The 27832-nt window shown below is 47.0% G+C and overlaps 1 protein-coding gene across 1 annotated transcript; it reads right to left on the reverse strand.

The window, feature by feature from the left end:
* Window positions 1-7229: 7229 nt before the first annotated feature.
* Window positions 7230-27727, reverse strand: PRRT3 (proline rich transmembrane protein 3). Its single transcript, XM_070933516.1, has 4 exons — window positions 27671-27727; window positions 24262-25545; window positions 21733-21876; window positions 7230-9575 (listed from the first exon to the last, which is right to left on the reverse strand). The coding sequence occupies exons 2-4, from the start codon at window positions 25481-25483 to the stop codon at window positions 7642-7644; spliced, it is 3300 nt and encodes a 1099-aa protein (XP_070789617.1). The 5' UTR covers window positions 25484-25545; window positions 27671-27727; the 3' UTR covers window positions 7230-7641.
* Window positions 27728-27832: the final 105 nt, after the last annotated feature.

Below are 27832 nucleotides of genomic sequence, written 5' to 3' on the forward strand. Positions count from 1 at the left end.
TAAACGTTTACATAGTAGAAAATTCATATTTATAAATTCAATGCAACTGTTCAGATCTTAAGGTTGCTAGGAGAATTATTAAAAATCCTAATCAAATTGTTTCATTGAAAGTCTTTTATATGTAAATGGATGCATAATCACTTGAGAATCTTGTAGGATTTTTTGTTGTTTTTTTAAAACTATGATCTAATTGCACAGTTGTGTTTCTAGCAATTTCCCTCCCCTCCCAATCCACTTCATAAGAACTCCAGAGACTTGATGTTCCTGATATTTTTGGCTGATTATGCATCTTGATCCTTGATAATTATCTTTGAATTGCAAATCAGATGTAATTCTTTTAGTAAGGAAACTAGATTGTGCAAAGCTTCTCTTAAAATGCAGCAGTGCAAACGTTAAATGTGTCACTTCAGAATAACAGAGTTGGAAGGCACCTTGGAGATAGCCTAGTCCAGCCGCCTGCTCTGGTAGGAAACCCTATACCCATGATGGCGAACCTATGGCACGCGTGCCACAGGTGGCACACGGAGCCATATCAGTGGGCACACGAGTGTTGCCCTAGCTCATCTCCTGTGTGCATGCACACGCCAGCTAGCTGATTTTTGGGCCTTCTGGGCCCACTGGAAGTCAGGAAACAGTCTTTTTCTGGCCTCTGGAGGGCCTCTGGGGGGCTGGGGAAGGCTGTTTTTGCCCTCCCCAGGCTCCTAGAAAGGCTCTGGAGCCTTGGGAGGGCAAAAAATGGGCCTACTGGGCCCACTGTGCCATCGGTACCAAAAGCAGGGGGAGCACAGGGGGAGCACGGGGGGGTTGCGTGCAGGGGAGTGGGGCGCATTGAATTATGGGTGTGGACACACATGCTCACGACCCCCCTGCTCCCCCCGCTTTTGGCATGCGACGCCAAAAAGGTTAGCCATCACTGCCCTATACCATTTCAGGCAAATGGTTCTCCAATCTCTTCTTTAAAACCTCCAGTGTTGGAGTAACCAAAACGTCTGGGGGCAAGTCGTTCCACTGATTATTTGTTCTGTCAGGAAATTTCTCCTTAGTTCTAAGTTGCTTCTCTCCTTGATGAATTTCCACCCATTGCTTCTTGTCCTGCCCTCAGGTGCTTTGGAGAATAGCTTGACTCCCTCTTCTTTGTGGCAGCCCCTGAGATATTGGAACACTACTATCATGTCACCCCTAGTCCTCCTTTTCATTAAACAAAACATACCTAATTCCTGCAATTGTTCTTCATTTGTTTTAGTCTCCAGTCCCCTAATACAATTGATTATTTGCCCACCCTCATTTTTGCCATTATCATTACTTATTATTATTATTATTATTAGTAGTAGTAGTAGTAGTAGATTAAAACAGGGAAGCTTGTGCTGGCTTTCATGTAGAACAGAGTACAGTGTACTTTAAAATAAAGAAATAAAAATTCCATCCTGACACACTGCATTGATGTATAATTGTTACAAATTTGTAATTTCTTTTATCTACACATTTTATTACACTCGAGTAAGGATGCAAGAAAGAACTAATCTGGGCATAGAACTTCTAAGTTCATCTTGGCTTTTTAGCAAACACTTTTATGAAAAAGGAGATAATTGTCCTTGAGTTTGTACACAGGGTCATTCCACCACAAACGATTCTGCTGCTGAAACGGCTTCCATGCCAGAAAATTTGGAGGAGGCATCTGAAAAGGTTCTCGTGATCAGGGTTATTTGTTGATGTAATTCAAAAGCCTTGGATTCAACATCTGAAACTAACACGTCTCTTATAGCAAGATTATAGAGATCGAGCCTCCATCAATACAGAATGAATGCTGTGCTCGATAGATGCATTGACTGTCTTAGACAAAAATGGGGTCATAGATATTCAGACAAATAGAATAACAGAGTTGGAAGAGACTTTGGAGGTCTTCTAGTCCAACCGCCTGTTCAGGCAGGAAACCCTATACCAGTGATGGCTAACCTTTTTGCCATCACGTGCCAAAAGTGGAGGGAGTGTGGAAGGTCACGCACGCGCATGCCCACACCAGTAATTCTATGCACCCCGCCCCCCTGCACATGCGCGCACACTCCCCCGCTTTTGGCATGTGATGGCATGGTAGGCCCATTTTTCACCCTCCCCAGGCTCCAGAGGCTTTCTAGGAGTCTGGGGAGAGCGAAAAACGGGCCCTCCCCACCCACCCCCAGAGGCCCTCTGGAGGCTGGAAACAGCCTGTTTCCCGACTTCCGGGGGGCTAAGAAGGCCTAAAAATCAGGCGCCGGAGCTGAGCTCACATGCCCACTCATATGACTCTGCGTGCCACTTGTGGCACGCGTGCCATAGGTTCGCCATCACGGCCCTGAATTTCAGACAAATTCGCTGATGTTCATCTGTTATGTTATGTAGAGCTAGGCAAGCACTTTAGCGATCATCACTAAAATATGAATCTGTGGCTTTGCTGACGAAAGAGCTCTCCCTGATGTCAATATTAGATAAGATCTGTCGTTGAAGACTCTCAGTCACCCAGGCAAAGATGCCAGAAGGTTGAATCGTGACAACTGGACTAATTTTTGTTAGCCTGAGAGGTTTCACTGCTCATCCACACAGTTCCTCAATCCAGAGCAAATCAGTTAAGGCAGAGAGTCGTTGGAATGTACCAACTCTTGCCACATCATCCTCGGGGTTTCCTCCCCAAAATGCAGATGTCTCGAGCTAACAAAAATGAGTGTGGTTGCCATGATTCAACCTTCGGACACCTTTGGCTGGATGACTGAGAGTCTTCATCGACATATTGCAACACATTTTGAGGTGGAAACCCCCGAGGTTGGTACAGCAGGAGTTGGTACAGTCCAACGACTCTCTGCCTAACTGACTCACTCTGACCGATGAAGCTGCTTGGATGAGCAGCGAATCCTCTCAAGCTAACAAAGATTAAACCAGTTGTCAGGATTCAGCCTTCTGACACATTAGATAAGGTGGTGCTACTGCTTGGGGTATCTTTCCAAAAGGAAGGAAAGGATAAATTGACTTTTCATGGAAATAATTTAATGGGCAATTTTGTCAGCGTTCAATGGAGCAGAAATCACATCCTGGACCTCCCCCTCCTTTGCTATCCTTGAACGCTTGGGGGGGGGTTGAAGAATTACTGGAGAAGACTGGAAGAAGATGAACTGGCAAATATCTTCTGCTGTTCCTTTCCAGGAGTGCCGAGCAGATTCCAAACTAGGATTCTTCTTGCCAGAAAGGAAGATAAACACCTCTAGAATAATCCTTCCATTCCCCACCATCCAGTCAAAGCTGAAGAAGCTCTTTGGATGAGAAGCGAAACATCTTCAAAGAAAAACCAGAAAGTCCAGTTGCCTCTTGAAAAAAGGGACAACCATGACCTGGATGACAGAATCTAGAATAGAAATAGAAATAGAAATAGAAATAGAAATAGAAATAGAAATAGAAATAGAAATAGAAATAGACTAGACTAGACGACTAGTTGAAAGGGAGGTCTTGGAGGTCTTCTAGTCCAACCCCCTGATTAGGCAGGAAACCGTATACCTCTTCTTCCAATTCTTTGTTTCAGATAGCAAGGAAGAAATAAAGCTCCAGCCTTAAGTCACAGGTCATATTTACACTTAACTGTTTTTACGTACAGGTAGTCCTCAACTTACGACCACAATTGAGCCCACAATTTCCATTGCTAAGTGAGAGTGTTAAGTGAGTTTTGCTTCATTTTACCACCTTTCTTGCATCATTGTTAAGTGAATCACTGTGGTTGTTAAGATAGTTGTACCACACTGTTGTACAATTGTTAAGTGAATCTGGCTTCCTCATTGACTTTGCTTATCAGAAGTCACAAAGGTGATCACATGATCCCAGGACATTGCAGCCGTCATAAATTGCCAAGAATGCAAATTTTGATCCCGTGACCACGGAGATGGTACAATGTCGTAAGTGTGAAAAATGGTCATAAGTCACTTTTCTTAGAAATTTCAAACTGTCACTAAATGAATGGTTGTAAGCTGAGGACTACTAGATAATAAATAATAAGATAATAAGACAATATAGTAAGATAATAAATCCCTGCTACATCATTAGGGCAGGGGTGTGTTTCTGGAAAGGATAAATGAGAACTGTTGGAAGCAGATGCTCAGAGAATATATTTCCAGCAGGATCACTAAAGGTATGAAGATCATCCCAGCTGCCCAGCTAAACCAAGCAGGTACCTACCTACATTGGGCAGCAACAATATAGGAAGAAGCCAAAAGCAGATGATCACTTTAGTGGCCATCAATTCATACTATGTGGAAGGAGGCAACTGTCTGTCTGTCTGTCTAACTGTCATCCATCCATCCATCCATCCCTTTCTTTCTTTCTATCTATATCTATCTATCTATCTATCTATCTATCTATCTATCTATCTATCTATCTATCTATCTATCATCTATATCTAATCATCTATTTTCTGGCATAGGGGGAGGTTCTTGAAAATTATGAACAACCCCTTATGTTTGAAGAGAAACGTTTTCAATCAGTGTGTGCTACCTGCTCTAATCTATGCCGCTGAAATATGGACATTAACCTCACAATCAATACAAAAACTAAGAGTGGCGCAAAGAGCCACGGAAAGATACATGCTCAGCATTACAAGACAAAATAGAAAGACCTACACATGAACTAGAGAACAAATGAAAGTATACAATATCATCCAAGAGAGTAAAAAATAACTGAAATGGAAATGGGCTGGTCACATAGCAAGAAGAACTGATGGCAGGTGGACCAAGGCAGTCATAGAATGGATCCCACTTGATAAAAAGCGTCCACAAAACAGACCTAAAACAAGATGGATCGACGACATCAGGATGTATTGTGGCAAATACAATACATCCTGATACATCCTTGGCAAAAGAAAGCTCAGGACCGTATTGGTTGGAAACATGCAGAAGAGGTCTTCATCCTGCAGTAGCTAAACAATGGCTAAAATGATGATCAAATATAGCAATAGCAATAGCACTTAGACGTATATACCACTTCCCAGTGCTTTACAGCCTTTCTAGGTGGTTTACAGTCAGCATATTGCCCCCAACAATCTGTGGTCCTCATTTTACCGACCTTGGAAGGATGGAAGGCTGAGTCAACCTTGAGCCGGTGGGAATCGAACTGCCAAACTGCAGGCAGCCAGCAGGCAGCAGAAGTAGCCTGCAGTACTGCATTCTAACTACTGCGCAATCATGACTCTTCAATATAATATATATATATAAATACTCCTTAGATTCTATTAAAAAAGCCACGTGGATACAAAACATAACATGATGGAATACCCGCTGAAATATGGCAAGTCACAGAAGGCGCTTTGGTCAATGTTCCAACCGAGCTACGTCAGCAAACCTAGAGAACAACACAGTGGCCAGTTAGTTCCAGGGTTGAAAGTGAAAGAGAAGCTGCATTGGACCAGATGACTCAACCCATCTTTCAGTTAATTACTATGATTTAACTGTCTTAATTTTTCACCTATTTACCTTCCTTCTGCATTACCATGAAGGAGATGACGTAAGCCTCCCGCATTTAAAATGGACATAAAAAGCAGACTTCAAGACATATGATCCTCCAGCAAAAGTTTTTATTTTGTTTTGGCACAAATAGACCACATAACATTCAGCAGCCTCTGTTCAATTTCAGATCTGGACAGCTTGAACCATCTTCTCTTCTGCCACTGCAGCAACTGATAAGATAATACTGGGCAAATACAAGTTGTGCTATTAGGAGAAACATTATCTCTACAGCTTCCACTCCAGGGTACAACTCTTGTTCTCCTCCATCCCCCCCAGGATCCAGATCAAGGTTCGAATTTCAGGCAAGTTTTGGATTTGGATTAAAAAATAAATGAAACAGTGGAATACAGGTAAGTCCTCGGTTTACGACCACAATTGACCCCCAAAATTTCCATTGCTAAGCAGAATAGTTGTTAAGTGAGTTTTGCCCCATTTTACAACCTTTCTTGCCACAGTTGTTAAGCAGTAAGTGAATCACTGCAGTTGTCAAGTTAGTAGCACGGATATTAAGTGAACCTGGTTTCTGCTTGTCAGAAGGTCACAAAAGGTGATCCCATGACCCGGGACACTGCAATCATCATAAATACACGCCACTTGTCAAGCATCTGAATTTTGATCACGTGGCCATGGGGATGCTGCAACGGTCATTAAGTGTGAAAAAAAATCATCATAGGTCACTTTTTTCAGTGCCGCTGTAGCTTCAAACAGCCACTAAATACATGGTTGTAAATCGAGGACTATCTGTTAGAATGTGGACCGATTAAAAGATGCACTGGCAGTATAGTCTGCCAGAAGAGGCTCTGAAAACTTCTTTTTTTAGATGAAGATCAAAAGTTCGACCCTCTAGCATTTTAAAATGCATCTAGACGTTTGTATCTGCATCCGTGCATCCGAATGGGGAAAGGCCGCACCTGTTTTGGGAGCCAAGGAGAGATTATCTGCAGTTCACATTTATTGTCCCAATCATGAGACTAACAAAGGAGCTTTCCAAACAAAAAGGTGAAGCAGCGGAATTCATCACCGCCCTTTGAACTACAGATACTGAACCAGAAACCTCAGCATGTTCTATGATTCACAAGACAAATTACATGGTATAGAGCTCCACCTGAAGACATCTTATCTGACCGTTGCCGAATGAGCTCAGGATTATCACCTCTTCATTGGCACTACGAGGACTTGGGTCAAATTCCCTCCCACCCTTCCTACTGGGTTATCACCATCTTCTACGCATGGACTTCAACTCCCAAAATTCTCCAGCTAGCATATCAACACAGGTAGTTCTTGACTTACGACCACAATCGAGCCCAAAATTGCTGTTTATTAAGCAAGACATTTGTTCAGTGAGTTTTGCCCCATTTTACGACCTTTCTTGACCTCCCACGGTGGTTAAATGAATCACTGCAGTTGCTAACTTAGGAACGTGGTTGTTAAGTGAATCTGGCTTCCCCCATTGACTTTGCTTTTCAGAAGGTCGCAAAAGGGGGATCCCGTGAGCCCGGGATACTGCAACCGTCATAAATACGAACCAGTTGCCAATCACCCAAATTTTTATCCCATGACTGTGGAAATGCTGTAACAGTGGTGTGAAAAATGGTCATAACTCACTTTTTTCAGTGCCACTGTAATTTTGGCTACTAAATGAACTGTTGTAAGTCAAGGGCTACCTGTATCTTAAAAGTTGGTGAGGTTGAGGATTGCTGGTTTATGCAAAAGGGGGATGTTCAGCATGCAAAGCTCCCCTAGCCCCCCCCATTCTCCCATCCCCTTGCTGAATGCTTCCTTGCCCCACTCTGCCTTCTCTCCAAGGGCATCTTTCTCGGGCCTCAATGCCAGAAACAACTAGGTCTTCCTTCAGTATTCATGCTGCAAAGTTTCCAAGGATCTGCCTGTTGCTACAGTACAGCTCTTACAACTGGGAGGCCGGCAAGCGTAGGGTGTGCTTTTACTCATTATTACGTGGTGGGCACTACAAGGGAGGCTTGGCACCCTCTGTAGGCCCATTTCACAAATGGTTGGGGCTGCAAAAAGCCCCGCGGCTTTTAAAAAGGAAGTGGAATTGCTCTGAGCCCCACACCCCAGCAGGCTACCCATTCCTGATAGTGGACGGGCTTTTAGCTCCCGTCCCATCTTACAATTCAATAGTGTCACTTGAGAGGCTGCGGGAATCCACCTGCTTGCTGAGCGCCAGAAAGCTCTTCCGGGCCTCACGTTCGGAGTTTGGTGCGCTGGTAGATGGCGCCAGCGGGAGATCCTCTGACTGTGCCTGGAGCTGTTGGCTGGGCAGCTCCTCTGAGGGCAAGCTTTCAGGAGAGGACACCCCATGGCGCCAGGGGTTCCAGCTGATTTTCAGGGACGCCCGGGAGAAGGAGGTGCGCGAGAAGCTGCCCAGGGATGTGTCTGTGGCGGGCTCGCTGGCCAGGCCTCGGCCGACGAGATCTCCCATTGAGCTGGTCCGCGCTAAGCTATACAGGCAATCGGGATCGCTGCTCCGACGGGGCTGGGCCAGCAGAGGCTGGGCTGCATGTGACAATGTGGAGCAGTCACCACGCAGTGAGGCACAGGAGTCCTGGCGTGCTGGGAAACGCAGGCTAGAGCGCAGGAAGATGGAATCGCGCACCAAGTGTTCACGGAAGAGCGCTTCGTCGATGCTGCGGCTCAGGTTGATGGGCGAGGGTGGGCGGAACTCCAGGTCAGCCAACGAGAGGACTGACTCCCGCTCGAAACAGATGCTGGTGTAAGAGCGGCCCATCGCTGCTGCCACAGCCACATTGGGGCACTTGGGGCTGTAGCCCGCACGCCTCGGAGAGGGGCTAGTACCTTGGCCGGGTCTTGCTCGCAGGTCGTTGCTGTCCTTGAGAGCCCAGAGTAGCCCACCGGTAGGGGAGTTCCGAATCAAGTTATTATTGAGGTTGTGACTGGGTATCTTCTCCAGGACTCCACCAGGCCAGTCGTAGCAATTGTTGGGGTACTCCGGCACCTCAGCCTTGCGGTAGGCGCAGAAGTAGCTCAGGAGCTTGGCCCAGCAAGAATGCTCGGTGGTGTCGTGGTGCTGGCAAAGTGCCTGCCAAGCTAGTGAGACCAAAATAAAGGAGAGTGCCAGTTCGCCAATCCGGAACCAGAACTGCACAAACCACCAGCCCCAGGTGAAAACGTCCGGCTGTCCCAATGCCCCTGAGAGCCACAGTACCCCATAGAACTGCAGGACACAGCATGGCAATACCAACCCACTGCTTGCCAACAACACCCAGGCTTCCCGCCATATGCCTGGCTCCAGGGTGCCCTCCATCCCGTGGCTGTGCCGCAGCAGCCAGTACACAAACACGGTGGCTGGCAGGAGGCAGAGACCGGCAGTACAGGAAAGGGTGTGAAGTCCCACAGACACAGCTGAGTGCATTGGAGGGGACAACAAGTCAGCCCCCAAGAGAACGATGCTGTGTAAGGAGCTCAGTGCAACCCAAAATGGCAAGCTCTGCCATCTGGGGGGCAAGATCTGCAGCCGGGCCTGATGAACCAGGCGAAGCAAAAGTACCGTGAAAGTGCTCAGCAGCAGAGGGAAAGGTGCAGTGTATAGCAGTCGCAGAGCACGGGTAGGCAGCCGACCCAGGGAGCCATAGGGGTCAGCCAGGAAGAACGTGGCTCGCAGTACTCCAAACACCAGGAGCAGACCACTGGCAGCCAAGACATAGGGGAGCTGTGACCTGTGCAAAGAAAGGGATACCCCCAGGCATGCCAAACTAAACAGGCTTAGCAGCAGAAAAAGCACTCCAGCGCCGTAGATGTGCAGTGCCCAGGCAAAACTCAGTGTCTGCTCAAGTTCCCCCCAGCGCAGAAGGGTCTTGTTGGGCAAGAGCTGGTGGCAGGTGCTTCCAAGACGGGGGCAAGGTGGACTGGAAGCAGGGAGCATGGCAGGCAGGCTTGGCTCCGGCTTAGGCAACTGAGGATGCTGGACAACTCTTTGCGTGGTGACTTGGATTAACCCACGGCGAGGGGTAGCTGGAAGACGAGCAGATGTAGTGGAGACCACAGTGCTACTTTGCCCAAAAGGGTGCTTCCAAGCTGGATCTGAAAATAAGAAAGAGACAAAAGGATGATCAAGACATAGGAAGCACCAGGCTTGCAGTACAGCACAATTTCCTGATTCCTTGTCATTCTGACCTGTGCCCACAATAACAAAACAGAGAGTAGCATGTTGAGGTCCAATACAAGTCTAGAATACAGTACTATGATAATCATGAAATAAATGTAACTTTTATTTTATCCCAAAATTTAATCTTCTTCTTTAAATAGGCAGCAACAAATTATTTATTTATTTATTTATTTATTTATTTATTTATTTATTTATTTATTTATTTATTTATTTATTTTCCATATTTCTATGCCGCCCACCCTCCGAGGACTCTGGGCGGCTTACACCAAAGACAGTATACTAAATAGCATATTGCCCCCTAACAATCTGGGTCCTCATTTTACCCATCTCGGAAGGATGGAAGGCTGAGTCAACCTTGAATTGGTGAGATTTGAACTGCTACATTGCAGGCAGCCCGCAGGCAGCAGAAGCAGCCTGCAGTACTGCACTTTAACCATTGTGCCATCTCGGCTCTTTTTAAGAGTTGCCAGACCTCTCCGAGCCAGAAGGGCAGGGCAAGCTGGGAAACTGAATATATTTCCCAACTACTGGAGCAGTTTCAGAGGTCTGTATGATTCTTGCTCCCACTTATTTTTTTCTTTCAAAAAAAAAAATATACATAAAAATACATAGTTGAAGAATTTGGTGTGATGTAGAATTTAGTAAATTTCATAGATTTTTTTAAAACACAGATTTGGAGCTAAATTGAAAATGTGCCTGTTCTGCTCATTGAGCTGCCTTCAAGAACTATCAGAGGTCTATTTACAAATATTAAAAATTGGGCCTTTGCAGGAGTGTCCCCTGTAATGATATGTGGGAATGACTTGAGGAGAAAGGAGGAAGAGTTACAGCCTAGATCAGAGGTCTCCAAACTTACTGGCTGGGGAATTCTGGGAGTTGAAGTCCACCAATCTTAAAATTACCAAATTTGAAGATCCCTGGCCTAGATAATGGTCGGATAAACTAAACCTGAGTTTGAGGACGGATGGGGTGGAGAAAGTGCCTCACAAGAGTTCTTCTCTGGTTTTCGCGAGAGTAAAAGTAAGGGAGTAGAGAGATAATTTCAGATTGCAGATGATTCTGTTACAGGTAATCCTTGGTTAATACCATTTGTTCAGTGGCCATTAAAAAGCTACAATGGTGCTGAACGAGGAGACTTAGAACCGGTCCTTGTATTTGCAGCCGTTGCAATGTTCCCATGGTCACATGATTGGGATTCAGGCACCTGGCAGCTGGCTCACAATTACGACAGACACAGGTCATGTGATCGACTTTTGCAACTGTTAGATCAGGCGCAGGAAATGAAGACGTGACCAGCTCGATACATGTAACAACTTTATTGAACAATGTAACAAGAAGAAGACTGCTGGCGCACTGCCGGAGCTCTCCTTATATTCGCTCCCGGCAGACGCACCGCCCCTAGACAGGGATTCAAATCTCCCACCTGATGGCTAGCAGCCAATCAGGGCGGATGTCCTTATAAGGACATAACACTCCTCCCCCCTTAGTCTGGACCGTCAAATCTCGTCCACAAAAGTCACGTAATCACGCAGGTACGTAGGACGCCTCGGCACCCTAGCTGACCTGCGCAGTCTCACTTCTTCTCCGTCTCCGGCCTGGATGGACGGGGCTCTTTTGTCTCCCGGCTCCCTATCCGGAACCGGGCTTGGTTCGGCTGTCGAGTGAGCGGGGTCACCCCCAGCGCCTCCGGCCGGACCGCAGACCTTGGATGGCTGGTTCTGATGGTCTTCCTCCTGGCCTGTGGATCTATCGCCTCGTCTCGGTGGCTCGGTTCCGACCCGGGAAGAGCGTCTGAGTCTCGGTAAGTCCATCGTTTGCTCCTCCCTGGTCTCCCGGGCGCTGCGGTTCGGTTGCGGTTCGGCCTGGTGCCGGGTGGGTGGTGGTTCCGCTCGGTGCCCTCTGGACCAGCCCGCCGGCTGCGGGTGGTTCTGGCTTGCGTTGTGTTGTCCGACCTCGCAGGGGTGGTGTTGGTCTGCTAGGTCGGGCTGGCGTTGGTCTACCCCGTCTGGTTGGTGGTGGTCGACCTGGCCGGGCTGTTGTTGCAGCACTACCTCTGCGGGGCGGCGGAGGTCTCCCCTGCCGGGGTGGTGCAGGTCTCCCTGGCCAGGTTGTTGTCGGCTTTCCCTTCCCCCTATCCCTGGTCTACCGTCGGGTGGTGCCTGGGGTCATCCGGGTCGGGTTGTTGTTTTCTTGCCGCCTCCTGAGATGGGCGGGGGTCCCTCTCGCCGGGGAGTCGTGTGCCACCCTTGCCCATGGGTCGAGGGGTGCCTGTCTTGGATGGGTCCCGGTCTACTCGCCTGGAACTGTGGTCTCCTTGGCTGGGCTGGCGTAGGCTGCCGTCACTGGTGGGGTGCGCCGCTCCTCCTTTGGGCAGGTCCCGGTCTACTTGCGGCCTGGGTTGGTGGTCCCTGGCCCTGTAGAGCCGGGTGCCCACCTGGCTGGGTTGGTGTTGCCATCCCCCGTGTGGATGGCCCCGGTCTACCTCGCTGAACTGCCGCCGTGACAGTACCTGGTAGTGTGCCGGGCCGACCTCGTCGGGATGGCGTTGCTCTGCCTCGCCGGGGTGTGGTAGGCCTACCTCGTCGGGGTGTGGTAGGTCTACCTCGTCGGGGTGTTGTAGGCCTACCTCGTCGGGGTGTCGTCGGCCTACCTCGTCTGGGTGGGGTAGGTCTACCTCGCCGGGGTGTTGGAGGCCTACCTCGTCTGGGTGTTGTAGGCCTCCCTCGTCAGGCTGGTTTTCGTGTGCCCCCCCCTTTTCCGGAGTTGGTCGATGTGACGTCTACAGACCTGTCCATCTTCCAACTCGACGGTGTAGGATTTGGGGCCGGTTGTGCTGGCAATCTTCCCCTTCAGCCACTTAGGAGAGCCATTGAAATTCAGCGCGAAAACTCCTGTGCTGAAGGCGCGAAGCGGGCGGCTGGCGGTTGCGGTCACTTCCGGGCTGTATTGGGGGTGCAGCCGGTCCAGGGGTGACCTCAGTCTTCTGCCCATCAGCAGTTCGGCCGGGCTCTTGTGGGTGGTGGCATGCGGCGTGATGTGCTGGGTGAGGAGGAAGTTGTCGATGCAGTCTTGCCAGTCCCCCGGGCCCATCTTGGTGAGGGCTTCCTTGGTGAGGCGGACCATGCGTTCCGCTTGTCCGTTTCCGGCCGGCCTGTACGGGGCGGACAGGGCGTGGCGGATGCCCAGTCCTGCCAGGAAGGACTCCATGGCCAGGGATGTGAGCTGGGGGCCGTTGTCCGAGACTAGCACGTCCAGTAGCCCGTGTGTGGCGAAAAGGCGGCGCAGGGCTCGGATCGTCGCTTCTGTTGTGGTAGATGCCATGGGTACCACCTCGAGCCACTTGGAGAAGGCATCTACCACGATGAGGAGGTGTCGCCCCTGCATCGGACCCGCGAAGTCTATGTGGATCCTCGACCAGGGGTTGCTGGGGGTCTCCCACCTCGCGACTTCGGATTGCGGCGGTGCTGGGCGGACTTCTTGGCACGGGTCACATCTGGAGACCCATTGCTCAATGTCTCTGTCCATGGAGGGCCACCAGATGTAACTCCGTGCCAGGGCCTTCATGCGGACGATGCCGGGGTGCCCTTTGTGCAATGTCTCTAGCGTCCGCCATTGCAGAGTGCTTGGGATCAGCACCCTGTCTCCCCATAGAAGACAGCCCTTTATGGTGGACAGCTCCTTCTGCTTCCTGGCGAACGGGCTGAACTTCTCTTCCGTCTTTTCCGATGGCCACCCTCTGAGGATCCAGGACTTCACTTGGCGGAGTGTGGGATCCTTCTGGGTGTGGACGGCCACATCTGCGGATGAGACTGGACAGCTGGCGTCGTCGTCGATGTGGAATAGGTGGAGCGTGGGGGCTGGGTCTTCGACTGGATTCTTTGACGGGCATCTGCTGAGCGCGTCGGCATTTCCTATGGCTGTGCCTGGCTGGTGCACGAGCCTATAGGAGTAGGCGGCTAGGAAGATGGCCCATCTCGTCATCCGTGGAGACATGAAGGCTGGGGTGGGTTGGTCGCCTGCGAGGAGTCCCAGGAGTGGCTTGTGGTCGGTGACTATGGTGAAGCGTCTTCCGTAGAGGTATTCGTGGAAGCGCTTCACTCCAGCCACGATGGCCAGGGCTTCTTTGTCCAGCTGACTGTAGTTCCGTTCTGCGCCGGACATCGTCTTGGAGAAATAGGCGATCGGGGCTTCCGTGCCGTTGGGCAGTTTGTGGCTGAGGACTGCCCCCACTCTGTATGGCGATGCGTCACAGGTCAGCTGGATGGGGAGCGTCTCGCTGTATTGAATGAGTACGCTCTTGGACGTCAATAGTCCTTTGATGGCCCGGAATGCTGCCTCCTCTTCCTGGCCCCACCTCCAGGAAAACGATTTCCCCCGCAGGCGGTGAAGTGGCTCAGCAACTGTGGCTTTCTGTTTTAAAAAAATGGCGTAGAAGTTGAGCAACCCAAGGAAAGCCTGGAGCTCCGTTTGTTTTTTGGGCTTGGAGCTTCATGGATTGCTTCTACTTTTGATTTGGTGGGGTGGATGCCAGTGCTATCAATGAGATAGCCCAGGAACTCGACTTCCTGTACTCCTATGATGCACTTGTCCCGCCTGACCCTCAAGCCCTTGGCCTTGAACCGCTGCAGGACAAGCCTGAGCCTTTCAAGGAGTTGAGCTCTTGAGCCACCGGAGATGAGCACATCGTCGAAGTATGGCACCACCCCTGGAACGCCTTGGAGGAGGCGTTCCATCATTAATTGGAAAATGCCGGGGGCAGCGCTGACTCCAAATTGGAGACGGTTGCATTTGAATGCCCCCCTGTGTGTGACAATTGTTTGTGCCTCCGCCGTTTTTTCATCCACTGGCAGTTACTGGTAAGCCTGGGCCAGGTCCAGTTTCGCAAAAATTGAGCCAGTTCCCAGGGAATGCAGCAGATGTTGCACCACTGGGACTGGGTATGCGCTCTGTGCCAACGCCTTGTTGATGGTACAACGGTAGTCGGCGCAGATGCGCACAAACCCATCATGCTTCAGTGGGGTCACAATGGGAGTCTCCCATGAGGCATGATCGATCGGTTCCAGGACGCCCTGGGCGATCAGCTTATCCAGCTGTTCGTCTACTTTAGGCCGCAGGGCAAACGGAACTCGGCGGGGCTTGAGCCTAATTGGGGTGATTCCCTTATCCAGATTAAAAGAGATTGGCCTCCCCACAAATTTCCCCAGCTTACCATCGAAGACTTCCTTGAACTCTTCGATGATGGTGTCGAGTTCGTCCCTGTGGATTTCGTGGATGCCCTCGATGGAAAGCCCCAGCGGCTTAAACCACTCCACACCAAGCAGGTTTGGTCGGCTGTGCTCCACGATGGTGATGGGCAGCTCTCCGTTGAAGTCGTTGTACTTCACGTGGATGGTGGTTCTGCCCAGGATTCCAATGGGGTTTCCGTTGAAGTCCACAAGCCTCGACTTTGGGGTTTTCAGCTGTGCCTTTTTGTAGGATGGCTTCAGCTGCTGTAGGTGCTGCCAGTCCATGATGGAGTAGGCGGATCCGGAGTCTACCTCCATCTTGCACGGTGACCCCTCTGCTAGCAGCGTCACGTGGAACTTGGTGGTTCCCTCGTCGCTTGTGTGAGCGATGGTGGTCTGGTGCACTGTTCTACTTCGGGGGTATTCCTCCTCTCCGCGCCGGGACTGGTTTGAGGACCGTTTGGATGTCCTCTGGTTGTCTTTGCGATTCTCCCGGAATCGTGGTCTGGATGGTTCCGGGGCTGGATCTGTGGCTCTGCAGGCCTCAGCGATGTGCACTCTCTTCAGGCATCGACGGCAGATCGCGTCCCTCCATCTGCAGTTTGCCCTGGGGTGGTCGCCTTTGCAGCTGCCGCATCGTTCTCCCGGTCACCATGCTGTGGGTTTTCCCGCCTGGGGGTGCGGGAAACCTTGTGGACGGTCCTTTCCTCATCAGACTCAGAGTGTGTGGACGAGTCGTCTGATGAGGTCAGGCTCGACTTGTGGATCTTGTGGATCCCTCTTGCCTTTATCATCGCTGCGGCTGCTTGCTCCGATGTCTCAGCCGCTGTTGCCTCGTCGAGGACGTCTTTGAGCGGGATCCTCTTTCGGCTGAGGAACTTTTTCTGCAGACCCACATCTTGCATTCCAAACACAATGCGGTCTCGGATAGCATTATCCACGTTGTCAAACTCACAGTTGGCAGCGATTTGGCGGAGCGCTGCCACGAATTCTTTGACGGATTCACCTTCCCGCTGGTTTCTTTGCTGGAAGGTGAATCTGTTTGCGATTGGGATGCCTGTGGGTGCGTAGTGCTCCTGTAGGACTTCCTGCAGGTCGTTCCAGGACATCTCCTCAATGTCCCTGGGTGCCACGAGGTCGATCGCCATCTCCAGGAAGTCCGATCCGCAGTGAGCCAGGAAGAGGGCTCTTTTCCGCTCATCGTCGAGGTTCTGGTAGCCATTACCTCGCAGGAACTGCCGGAATCGGACCATGTACGACCTCCACTTCTCTCGGGATGGGTCGAATGGGTTCAGCGCGGTCATCGGGGCTTGCGGAGTTGCCATTCTGTAAGTCGCTGTGTTGTAGTGACTTCAGCTCGGTGGGCGATCGTGCCGTGAGTCTTTCTCAGGTTCTCTTCTCTAGTCCTTCGTCGCCAGTGTTAGATCAGGCGCAGGAAATGAAGACGTGACCAGCTCGATACATGTAACAACTTTATTGAACAATGTAACAAGAAGAAGACTGCTGGTGCGCTGCCGGAGCTCTCCTTATATTTGCTCCCGGCAGACGCACCGCCCCTAGACAGGGATTCAAATCTCCCGCCCGATGGCTAGCAGCCAATCAGGGCGGATGTCCTTATAAGGACATAACAGCAACCTTAGTGTGCAGTTTTTGACGAGCAAAACCAATAGGGAAGCTGTTGAACATATCCCCTCAGCATTATCTTTGGCAATTTTTTAAGCAGGCATGGTTTATAGGCAGATTGGCTGGGTTCATAGGAGACATTTATCCAAGCTCATTAATTAAACTACAATTGAGTTAATTAGTCCAAATTCCTCAGCTCATAAAGTTCACTGGACCATATAACCAGAGAGGATGGATTTGCACATCATAGTAGGGCCTAAAACGTGATTGCCTATTTTGTACTACAGTAAATCATGCAATTATAATCTATGTGTTTTAATTTAATTGTTAATTAATAATTAACAATGAAAGTAGCAGTGCAGATTCAGAACAAGCTTTTTAAATATGTATTTAGGTTTTACTTTTCAAAATAGAAATCACAAGAAAATTGAGAAAACACCTAAATGCACTAAAAACAATCCATACTATTAAATGAAACCGTGTGAAAATGGAGAAAAAAGCCAACAGGAAAGAAAAGAGATTTTTAAAATCCAAACTTACTAAAGAAAAGGAAAAAAAATGACTTTGTACATTGAGCCGCGGTGACGCAGTGGTTAGAGTGCAGTACTGCAGGCTTCTTCTGCTGCCTGCTGGGTGCCTGCAATGTAGCAGTTCGAATCTCACCAATTCAAGCTTGACTCAGCCTTCCATCCTTCCGAGGTGGGTAAAATGAGGTCCCAGATTGTTGGGAGCAATAGGTTGACTCTGTAAACCACTTAGAGAGTATATAAGTCTAAGTGCTATTGCTATTCAACATATTGATAGTCACTGGTTTACTCATTAATACCTTGAAATGAAGTACATTAAGTAAATACATTGCAAGGGTATAAGGTTTATAGGAATTTCTGAATCTAGTTTTAAAACATGGGTTTTCTCAAATCTAAATGCCAAAGCCAGTTTATCCCCTCAGCTTCTAGCAATCTGTACTTGTTTTCCACTCTTCTCTGGAGCTCAGATTTCTTACCAGCCTTAACAATTACACCTTATTTTGGGGGCGGGAAGAGGCTTATTCAATCTGTTTGAGCCTAATTTTCTTTTTCTCCTGTTCAGTCGTGTCCAATTCTTGGAGGACTGCCTGGACAAGTCCCAGCAGTTTTCTTGGCAAGATTTTCCACAAGTGGTTTACCATTGCTAGAAAAAGTAATTAACCAAGATCACCCACCTGGCCCAAGACGGGATTGGAACTCATGGTCTCCTGGTTTCTAGTCTGATGCCTTAACCACTGAACCAAACTGGCTCTGGCCCTAAATTAGGAGGCAATAAGTATCTTGGGCTTTCAATGAGCATGAGGGAATATAAAGTATCTTCAAGATTATCCTCTCCGTTTTGAATCTGCCCACCCAGATTAGGAGAGAAAGCCTGTTAAAATTTCCTTTACTAAGAGGATTCCAACGATGGGGACCCTATGTCAACCCTTCTCAGTAATCCCCTCCCCTCTGTGTTACAGATTGCCCCTTTGTGTTACAATCCACCCCTTCTCTATGGGTCTACCAGAATGCTTGAACAGATGGAATCTCAGGAAAGGAAGTAAGGTCAATGAGGGCTAGTTGTGTATGATAGTTAGTGGATGTTTATAACCACATATTGAGGTTATTGATTTAATCTTTTGTATTGCTGAATGTAAGCTGCTCAAAGCTTTTGATATGTTGAGCAACACAGAAGCCTGAATGAATGAATAAATGAATGAATGAACGAACACTTTTGAATTTCATGGTGTAATATTGGTAGAATACAAACATTAATATGATCAGACTTGCAAGCTTGTGTCTCCCAGGCATATCTTACTTCAGTTCTCAGGCTGGCTGGCAATTGAAACCAAAGCACATTTGAAAGGCACTAGGAAATTTAAGACTGTCCTAGATTTTGTTGGAGATGCAGACACTGGAAGATTCAACTGACACATACAATAAGGTTGAGTCATCAACTGGCAACTTTTTGGAATAGTGTTTTAATGCATATAAATAGATCTGTGAGGAAATCCTTAAATGTTAAATAGGTTAATGTGTTGCTGAATAATATACCAAACCTTTGGAATCTGTTTATCAGAAATTATGGCTGTATCAAGCATGAGGTAACAGGGTTAGCTAAAAAAAATTACACTGGAAAATTCATATTATTCCAGATTGTAAAGAACGTTTTTTGGAAATGTGTGACTTATCTGTTATGGAAAATACAATATTTTTTACCAATCAAAAATGGAGTATATGCTGCTGTAGTAGAGATTTTTGTGATATTTTATAATATTTAAAATATATATATTATAGCACGCTACAGTATTAATGAATAAACCTGTGACTATTGACATGTTGAATATATAATCATTTTTTCCCCCCTTTTTCTTTTCTTTAGCCAGTTTGGATTTTTAAATTTTCTTTTCTTTCCTGTGGATTTTATTTCCCATTGTCACAGAGTTTCGTTTAATTGTATGGATTGTTTTAAGTGCATTTTAGGTGTTTTCTCAACTTTCTTGTGATTTCTATTTTAAAAAGTAAAACCTAAAGACATATTTAAAAAGCTTGTTCTAAATCTACATTACCCCTTTCATTATTAATTCTGCTCTACAGTTACTGCCCTCTTTTGAAATATAGTTGTTCTATCTCATCTGTTCAGTACTGAGGCTCCAACTGAAGCCAGGAGAAAAGGTATTATTATTGTTAAAGAGGAAAAGAATAACAAACACCTTCCAAGAAAATAAGATGGTAATCGCGCTCCCAGTTGTGTAACAGCTTGGTTGTGAATAATTGGATTCATGACTTAGTTGTGAATAACTGGACCTGAATCAGCAATGGAGGAACTGGTCCATTGCAAGGATCCTCCCATGCAATGCACAAAAACAGTATCTCATGAGATGCCAGAGGAGTTGCTGAATCAGCTTTGTAGTGTCTAGGAGGCAGAGTTTGAATATACAATGGATTATGGAGAGAAACTGTGGATGTGGATGTAGGTTACCTAGATTAGTATTTTCCTCTCTCTCTCTCTCTCTCTCTCTCTCTCTCTCTCTCTCTCTCTCTCTCTCTCTCTCTCTCATATAGTAAATATACTTATTTATTTACATTATTTATTAAACGAGTTTAGTATGGCTGCCTATATAAATCACAGAGGGGCCTCCAGGTGACTTTCAACATTAAAATCCACAACATAAAACCAGTGGTGAAATCCAAATTTTTTTACTACCGGTTCTGTGGGCGTGGCTTGGTGGGCATGGCAAAGAAAGGATACTGCAAAATCTCCACTCCCACCCCACTACAGGGGAAGAATACTGCAAAATCCCCATTCCTTCCCCACTCCTGGGGGAAGGATATTGCAAAATCTCCATTCCCACCCCACTCTGGGACCAGCCAGAGGTGGTATTTGCCGCTTCTCTGAACTACTCAAAATTTCCGCTACCGGTTCTTCAGAACCTGTCAGAACCTGTTGGATTTCACCCCTGCATAAAACCCCACAACATAAAAACCCATACTCCTTCCCCCGCCAGCAGTATGGTGGCAACAGAACACATTTATTTATTAAACAATAAATTGATTCCTGATTCCTCCTCAGTTTTAGCTTCATGGGGCAACCAGAAACAGCCCAGAAATGTGAGTTGCTTAGATGCCCCTATCTGGAATCGAGCCCTGCCAGCAACAATATACCAGATGGTCTGAATACAAAGTTACTACAAATCAAATCCTGGTTTACTGAACTCCATCAGCAGCGGGATATGAATTCAACCATCCACTCAGAAATCGGAGCATCTCACTGAGGGGAAATGGAAGTGTTCATCTGAGGCCTGTAGCCATTCTGATGCACAACACAGTATCTCTCCAAATCAAAAATCTCTCCTCCTGTTTTTGCACAGGCAGAATAACTCAGGCAGCATTCATCACCGTCAACATCAAAATATCAGCCAATTCAGCTTTTTCCCACCACAGCAAGCTTAACAATTGCTCTGGAACTCTGCTCCAGCAATAATGCGATTCAGCTTCTTCAATAGCATTTCCACTCTATTATTAAAATGGATTATTTATAGGGCACTGACAGGAAAAATGGCACTTTTCAGCATACTGAGAGCCATGACATTGCTCTTCATTTTTAATCCGAAATTGAACAATGGCAGAAGACCGTAGATGCAATTTCTGAAGAGCACAAAGAAGAAGGAAGAAATAATTGAGAATAAATCTAGTGCCCAATCTGGAATTTGTATTTAATATTGATTTAAAAAGATCAACTCTTACTATTTTTATCTCCTCTAGTATATTATATGTTATATTATATAGTAATTTCAGTAATTCTAGTTATAGAGCCTTAGTAAGGCCAAACCTAGAATACTGCATCCGGTTTTGATCACCACATTACAAAAAAGATGTTGAGACTTTGGAGAAAGTGCAAAGAGCAACTAAGATGATTAAAGGCCTGGAGACAAAAACGTATGAAGAACGGTTGCAGGATTTGGGTTTGGCTAGTCTAGAGAAAAGAAGGCCTGGGGGACACACGATAACAGTATTCCAGTATCTTGAGAGGTTGCCACAAAGAGGAGGGGGGTTAACTTATTTTACAAAGCACCAGAGGGCAAAACAAAAAACAATGGTTAGAAACTAATCAAGGAGAGAAGCAGCCTGGAATTAAAGAGAAACAGTGAGGACAATTAACCAGTGGAACAGCTTTGCCTTCAGAAGTGGTGGGTGCTTCATCACTGGAGGTTTTTAAGAAGAGACCGGACAGTCACTTGTCTGAAATGGTATATGATCTCCTGCTTGAGCAAGACGTCCAAGGCCCAATCCAGCTCTGTTCTGATTGATTGATATAAGGTTCTTTCTTTTCACTCGTTCAACAGGCTTTTTAAATACATTGGATTAAGAAATAGTGAACAACCAAGACTCCCAGTGAAAATCACAACTGAATGCAGAACCCTGTAGGCCTGAACCCAGTTCTCAAGGCCTACTCTAGTATTCAACCATGGAACTCCCACATCTTAAAATGAACTGTGGCTGTTAACAGGAATTCCATGCAACTGCATGTTTCAGCTGATCTCTAATTCCATGGGACTGAACAAGGGGATTCTAGACACACACACACACATACACAGACTCTCTTACACATACTGTGTATGCACTTGGTGGGAACAAGATGCTGACCGAGGCAGACTTTGGTCTGATCCAGCGAGGTTCTCTCCACGTTAGAAAAATCTCACGGTGTTCTTACTCACCTGAATGCTTGATTCCTGCATCATCCTGCAATTTGGAGGGGCTCTGTCCAGGGGTAGAAGAGTCAAAATATGTGAGAGAGACTTTGGGGTTCACAGCTCCCCTGACTCGTTGGGGCTCTGCAATATCAGGCATTTCTCCAGTCCCTGGAAAAAAAGGAAAAGGCCTTCAGTGGAACCAAAAATTGATGGACTCAAAGGTTGGCCTACAATGTTGTCTTGGCTGAGGTAGAACAGCAAGATTTTCCAAAGTGCAAAAATCTCCCCCAAGTTAGTTTGCCCCCCATGATAGAAAAGCTTGCGGGTATCTTTCCCATCACTCCTAAATAATTAAATAGTTGGCTTCCTTGGCATTACACCTCAAATCTGAGACTTGAGGTCTACATCTAACGATAAGGCCGTCCTTTAGCGTCTCCATCTGCTTCTGCACCAAAGGAGATCTCTCCACTTTGACCGCCTCCTTCTGCCCTAGTTCCTCTCAGAAGTTCTGTTCTCAAGGAAGGTCAGTCCAAACAGAGAAAGAAGGAGATTCTTCTAGCAGCTCTTTGAAACATCACATCAAAGGCAGGAGTTGGTTTTTTAAAAAAAACTTCCCAGCCTAATACAAACCAGCTTATCCTACTTAGGTTTCTCAAGATCAACTAACTGCTTTGTAGTAACAAATACAACCCATGATCAGGTTACTAACCACCATTAAATTACCTCATACAGGTTTACAGATCACCTCCCGCTCCTATAAATCCATCACCAGCTCCAAAAAAAAAAAAAAAAAAAACCACACCCCACCCTGAAATATTCCTACCAGCTCTTCCTATTATTCCCATCTGCCAGCCCATCCCATGTTTCTTTCATCGCCACCAAATATGCTGGCATCCTAATGAAAGGAGTCACTTAATCATAGGCCAGCCTGCCAGCTGTACACATATTGTATGCAGGGTCAAGTTGAATGCAGCTTCCCTGTACACACCCCTCCCTTCCAGATGCATTCAATATTCACAACCATCACACCAGTTTGTGGTAGTAGTGTTTTTCTTCTTCTCATACTAAACCAAGTAACAAAGAATGACACTTGAAATAGATGTGATCTTCAACAACAAAAATTGGTCTTGTTTGGATGTTAACCAACCAGCTGGGCCCTCTTCACTTCTCTGAGCTCCATTTTCTTTTCCGAATTTCATCTCTGGCTACTGCTGAACTGATTTTTCCAGCCTTTTTTTCTAGCCTATGAAGGGGGTTCCTTGGTTAACTGTTCCTCTTATGAAAAACGGGTGGGTTGGTGTGGATATCAGGCTGGCATTTTGTTTTTAGGCTCCCCATCTGGCTGTGTTGTTATTGGAGGTTGTTACTTATGATCACAATAAGGATGATCATGTTTCAGGAAATGGCCAGACACCACCAAGAAGTAAAGAGATGCTTACAGCAGGAGGAGGAGGAGGAGGAGGAGGATTCAAACCGATAGTGAAGTGGGATAGTATTCAGTACTCTGTGCTAACAAGGTCCAGAATGTTTATTTTATAAAAATAATAGACCCTTCTTATCTCTAGCAATTTGTAACCAGTAAAGAAGTTTATTAGAAAGACATTTACCTTGTAGGTTAGGATGACTCCGATAGCACCTTTTCTGACAGAAACAAATTTAATTAAAAGGCAAAAGCTTTGGTGAGCTCAGCTAAGCTTCTGCTTTTTAATACCATTTGGTAGTCAGAAAAGAATGCATCCAGGCTCCTGACGGCGTCTTCTAAATTAGTTAATCCTTTCCCTGCCAATTTTGATTGTTATAATCTGGTTACTGGGATGCTATTCTTGGAAGTGAAAGATGCATTTCTATCATAGGCAGTCCTCGATTTACAAACCACAACTGGGACCAGAATTTCCATTGCTAAACAAGGCAGTTGTTAAGTGAATATTATGATCTTTTTCTTTCTTTCTTTTTTTGCCAGGGTTGTTAAACGAATCGCTGCAATTGTTACTTGAATCACAGAGCAGTTAAGTAAATCCAGCTTCCCCCATTGACTTCACTTGTCAGAAGTTAGTTGGGAGTTAGTTGCAAATGGCGATCATGTGACCCCAGGATGCTGCAACCGTGGTAAATTACATGCTAGTTGCCAACAAGCACCTGAATTTTTATCACATGATCATGGGGATGCTTGTGATGGTTGTGTGAGGATCAGTTCTTAAGTCACTTTTACTACTGCCAGTGTAAGTTTGAACAATTGCTAAAATAATGGTTGTAAGCTGAGGACCACCTGTATCACAATTCTCCCCCTTTAATTTAATGTGTGCCCTTCAAGAGTCCTTTAACCAGGTTTTCTCCTCAACTCCCAACCTTTTCTTGCTTTCCTGTCATCGGGCCAGCTCCCTGCTCCCCATGGCACTTGGTGTGTGTCTTCCCTTAAGAGTTGTTGCCACCTCCTGCCCTCTCCTGCTCCATCCTCCTCCTCTTCCCAGGACACAGGTATGTGGGACTGGGTGAGAATTTTCAATGGCAGAAGATTCCTTTAGGTACATAGACCAAAGGCAAATCTAAACCTACCTGGGGAAGCAGAGCTGCCTTGAAAGATGGTGGTTTCCATTCCAGCCGTGTCCCAAAGTCCTGGCTGCTGGGTGGTATCAATGATCAGGTTCCAATGAGTGCTTCTTAGATGAGGATTTGGTTCTTGGGGGGTCATCCCTAACAGTGAAGGGGTGAAAGGGACAGGGAAGTGGTCATCCGAAACAGGCGGATGGAAGCTTGCTGGGCTTTGCCTATGCCCCTTCCCAATCAGTGGGGTAACTATTCCTTCCTGAGAAGGGGAAGTCACCGATGGTACATCTCTATCTTGCCCAGGGAGATTCTGAGCATCTCCAGCTGCCTGAACCACAGGCCTTAGCGGAGACGTAGAAAGCTCTTCCTGGCCAAGGAAGCCACTGGAGACCTGTCTACTCTTGTATGAAGCCAAATATTTTACTGTGGTTAGATTCCGGCCCAGCAGTTCCTGCTCTGACACGCTGTTTTCCAACCATCCTCTTGAAGCACCAACCTTAGGTTCGGCATCCTCCACCACCTCCCATTTGACAAGAGATCTGTTAACAGGGAATGTTGCCAAAGGAATGGTGGACACAGTGGGCCTGGGGCTTAAGGTAGTTGCTGGGAGGCCATGTTTGAATCCTGCTTGGTGGAGGTTGGGCAAGGATCCCACCTGGGAGACAGGTAGTTCTGAGGCCACTAGTCTGGGTGAAGTGGGAAGAGGGGCCACCACAGAGGTGGACATGTTTCTCTTTGATATGCCAGAAGAAGGAAGAGGAAGCTTTTTCCTCCTCTGTTTCGGACTTCGTTCCCGAATTATACCACCGGTATCCTCAACCTCTCCCTGAACACTGAGCAAGCCTTCGGTTGGCAGAACAAGACTCTCCTCAGTCAAGTGGGGAGCTAAACTTCCACCAGAAGAACCAGCTGGTACCCCCTTTGCAAGGAGCTTGAACCTCCTCTTGGATTTTGTAACTCTAGGGTGGCCAACTGGACTGGCACCTTGGCTGTTCTCATTCTTCAATTCCCCGTCACCACTAGAGAACTCATGGCCAGAGGAATCTGAGCGGGGAATGACTGGCAGGGCCCTTTGAGTAGGCTTTTTAGAGGGGACTTCCAACAGAGGTGACTGTGGGACAGAATTCAGAGGCAAGTGCCAGGTAGAGTTCTCTGGAGTCGGGAGGTACAAAGCCAGGAGTAAGGCAGGTAAGAGCAGGCTCCAGACAAGGAATAACCCCAAGGCAGCCATCCTTAACGACAGACAGCAGGTCACTCAAGATCCAGCGTGGTCATGGCTGCTCATGCTTCATCCTGTGGATAGGAACGTTTGTGATTGTGAGAATGAAGAAGTAAGAGGCCCATCTGAAGCCAGGAAATGGAATAACATTAGGCAAGGGAAACAGTCCAATGACAAAGAATGCAGCAGCCAATTTGCTGGGAAGGGTACAGAAAAGGGGGGAGCCGGGAGGGAGGAAGGGAGGGAGGGAGGGAGGGAGGGAGAGAGGGAGGGAGGAAGAAGGAAGGAAGGAAGGAAGGAAGGAAGGAAGGAAGGAAGGAAGGAAGGAAGGAAGGAAGGAAGGAAGGAAGGTGCAAGCAAGGATGAGTGTACAATAGTTCACGGCTGCACCATGTGCATTCATCCATGAGACACATGGATGTAAACATGAAAAGGGAGTCATGTGCATACACCATTCCTCCCTCACATAGCTGAGAGCATTTCATTCTTCCCCCTTTCTTTATGCCAAGCATTGATGGGGCCCCCCCACATGGAAGTGGCCGATCTCAGCAACTCCTACCCTGAGGCTTTTGACAGAGCAGCTGGAGCAAGACCCTGAGCCCCTAAGCAACAATGTGGAAATTCTTGGTGGCATCACCCTGAGCAGAAAGAAAATGACTCTCAAGGTTCACAGCCTTGAGTCTCTCTCTCTCTCTGCTCTGTGCCGGCATCTCAAAAAAATGCCTTCTTTTCACTGCCCTTTGCCTGCAGCAGTGAAACAACACAGTTACATAAGGAACTGCCTGATCCATGTTAGCCAGTACTTTCCACTCCAGCTGATGAGAGCCTCTGAGGTTTTTTCCTTCCCTGCTAAGGCTATTTAACAATTTAACTACTAACATGCAAAGAACTGACTCTGCAAGGAAGACTGTAAACCTAAGATGTATTCCAGAGACGTCAGACCATCCTACAAGGCAACCAAACATCTCATTTCCCAACAATCACCCCCTGCATTATCTGGGCCCCTAAATCTTGCAGGGCTTCGGCCCACTCACAAGTTCACCTTGAATGTCAGTATCCCATCCCAACCCGGCTTGAGGATGGGGATGCTCAGACCAAGCTAGCAGAGCGCTGCATCCCTGATTGGTGCCTGGAATCCTGCAACACTTAACCCCTTGCAACTGAAGAGCTGCATGATTTAGGATTCTCGCCAAGCCTCTCTGCACAGCTTGGGAAAAGTTATTTTCTCTGTTCCTGGATGGCTTTAAGTTGGCACAACCCATCTTTACGCAAGAAGGTCAGCAGGATCCAAATCAGGATTACAGCCTCCCTTTGAACTTGAACCCAACCGGCCACCCGTGGAAATTCACACTTATTGATACAATTTATAAGCAGTCTGTCTTCCATGGATTCCAGGTTTATAAGCAATTTACAATTAAAATCTGTCAAATGTGGATAAAAATGGCTAATCTCAGTGACTTGTTGAGAATGTTGCCCTTGATAAAATTCATCGTTTTTTGGAGGTCAATTCACCCACCTGCTGGTGAGTCATACCTTATCTTCACCGAGTCATGTTTGCAAAGGGCAAACCAGCCACCCTTTTTTATATTATTATTATTATTATTATTATTATTATTATTATTATTATTATTATTTAATCTTTAGTGAGATTCACAGCCTTTGAGGCTGGTTAATAGCTCAGCAGCTCAAGTCTTTATTATTATTATTATTATTATTATTATTATTATTATTATTATTATTATTATTATTATTATTATTATTATTATTATTATACACAAACTTGACAGTATACACAGCAAACAAGATAACCATGCTGGATTTCATATCTCAAATCACTAGTCAAACACTTCCCAAGCGTTTAGGGCTGCGTGATGTATCGGCAGATTATGCGAGCAGATCCCAGTAAAGTGGGATGATGATGATGATGATGATTTACTTTAATTAAATATGAACTCAGTCAACTGAACATTCAAAAATGCATCACAAATACCACTGATCATCATCATCATCATTATCATCATCATCATCATTATTATTATTATTATTATTATTATTATTATTTTGCAAAACAGCCCTTTCACCCTCCCCCAAGCTGCACACAATCCTAACCCTGCAAAGGTCAAGGCCGGGTAGCAAATTCAAGGGCACCCCCTTTCCTCCCTGCCAAGAAGGCATCTTCCCGTGTGTTTTGAAACCCACCTGGGATCTTGGCGCAGCAGATCTCCGTCTCCGATCTGGGCCAGCCCGAGGCTGATCTTCCCGGGGAGGAAGCGAAAAACACAGCAGGTTTAAAGCTTCTGCCCGGCTCCGGGACCGCCGGGGGAGTGAGCGGGAGGGAGGCGAAGAAGCGGACAGCCCGGG

This window comes from Pituophis catenifer, unplaced genomic scaffold (assembly GCF_029215685.1).
Source record: "Pituophis catenifer annectens isolate HBS135680 unplaced genomic scaffold, rPitCat1.0.hap2 SCAF_2, whole genome shotgun sequence".
Taxonomy (NCBI): domain Eukaryota; kingdom Metazoa; phylum Chordata; class Lepidosauria; order Squamata; family Colubridae; genus Pituophis; species Pituophis catenifer.

Excerpts from the sequence above, each read along its gene's own strand:
- PRRT3 (XM_070933516.1), bottom strand. The coding sequence starts at position 25,483 with ATGGCTGCCTTGGGGTTATTCCTTGTCTGGAGCCTGCTCTTACCTGCC. Across the intron at positions 21,877-24,261 it reads AGGCAGCTCTGCTTCCCCAG|GGACTGGAGAAATGCCTGAT; the intron begins GTAGGTTTAGAT and ends CTTTTTTTCCAG. Across the intron at positions 9,576-21,732 it reads TGCAGGAATCAAGCATTCAG|ATCCAGCTTGGAAGCACCCT; the intron begins GTGAGTAAGAAC and ends TCTTATTTTCAG.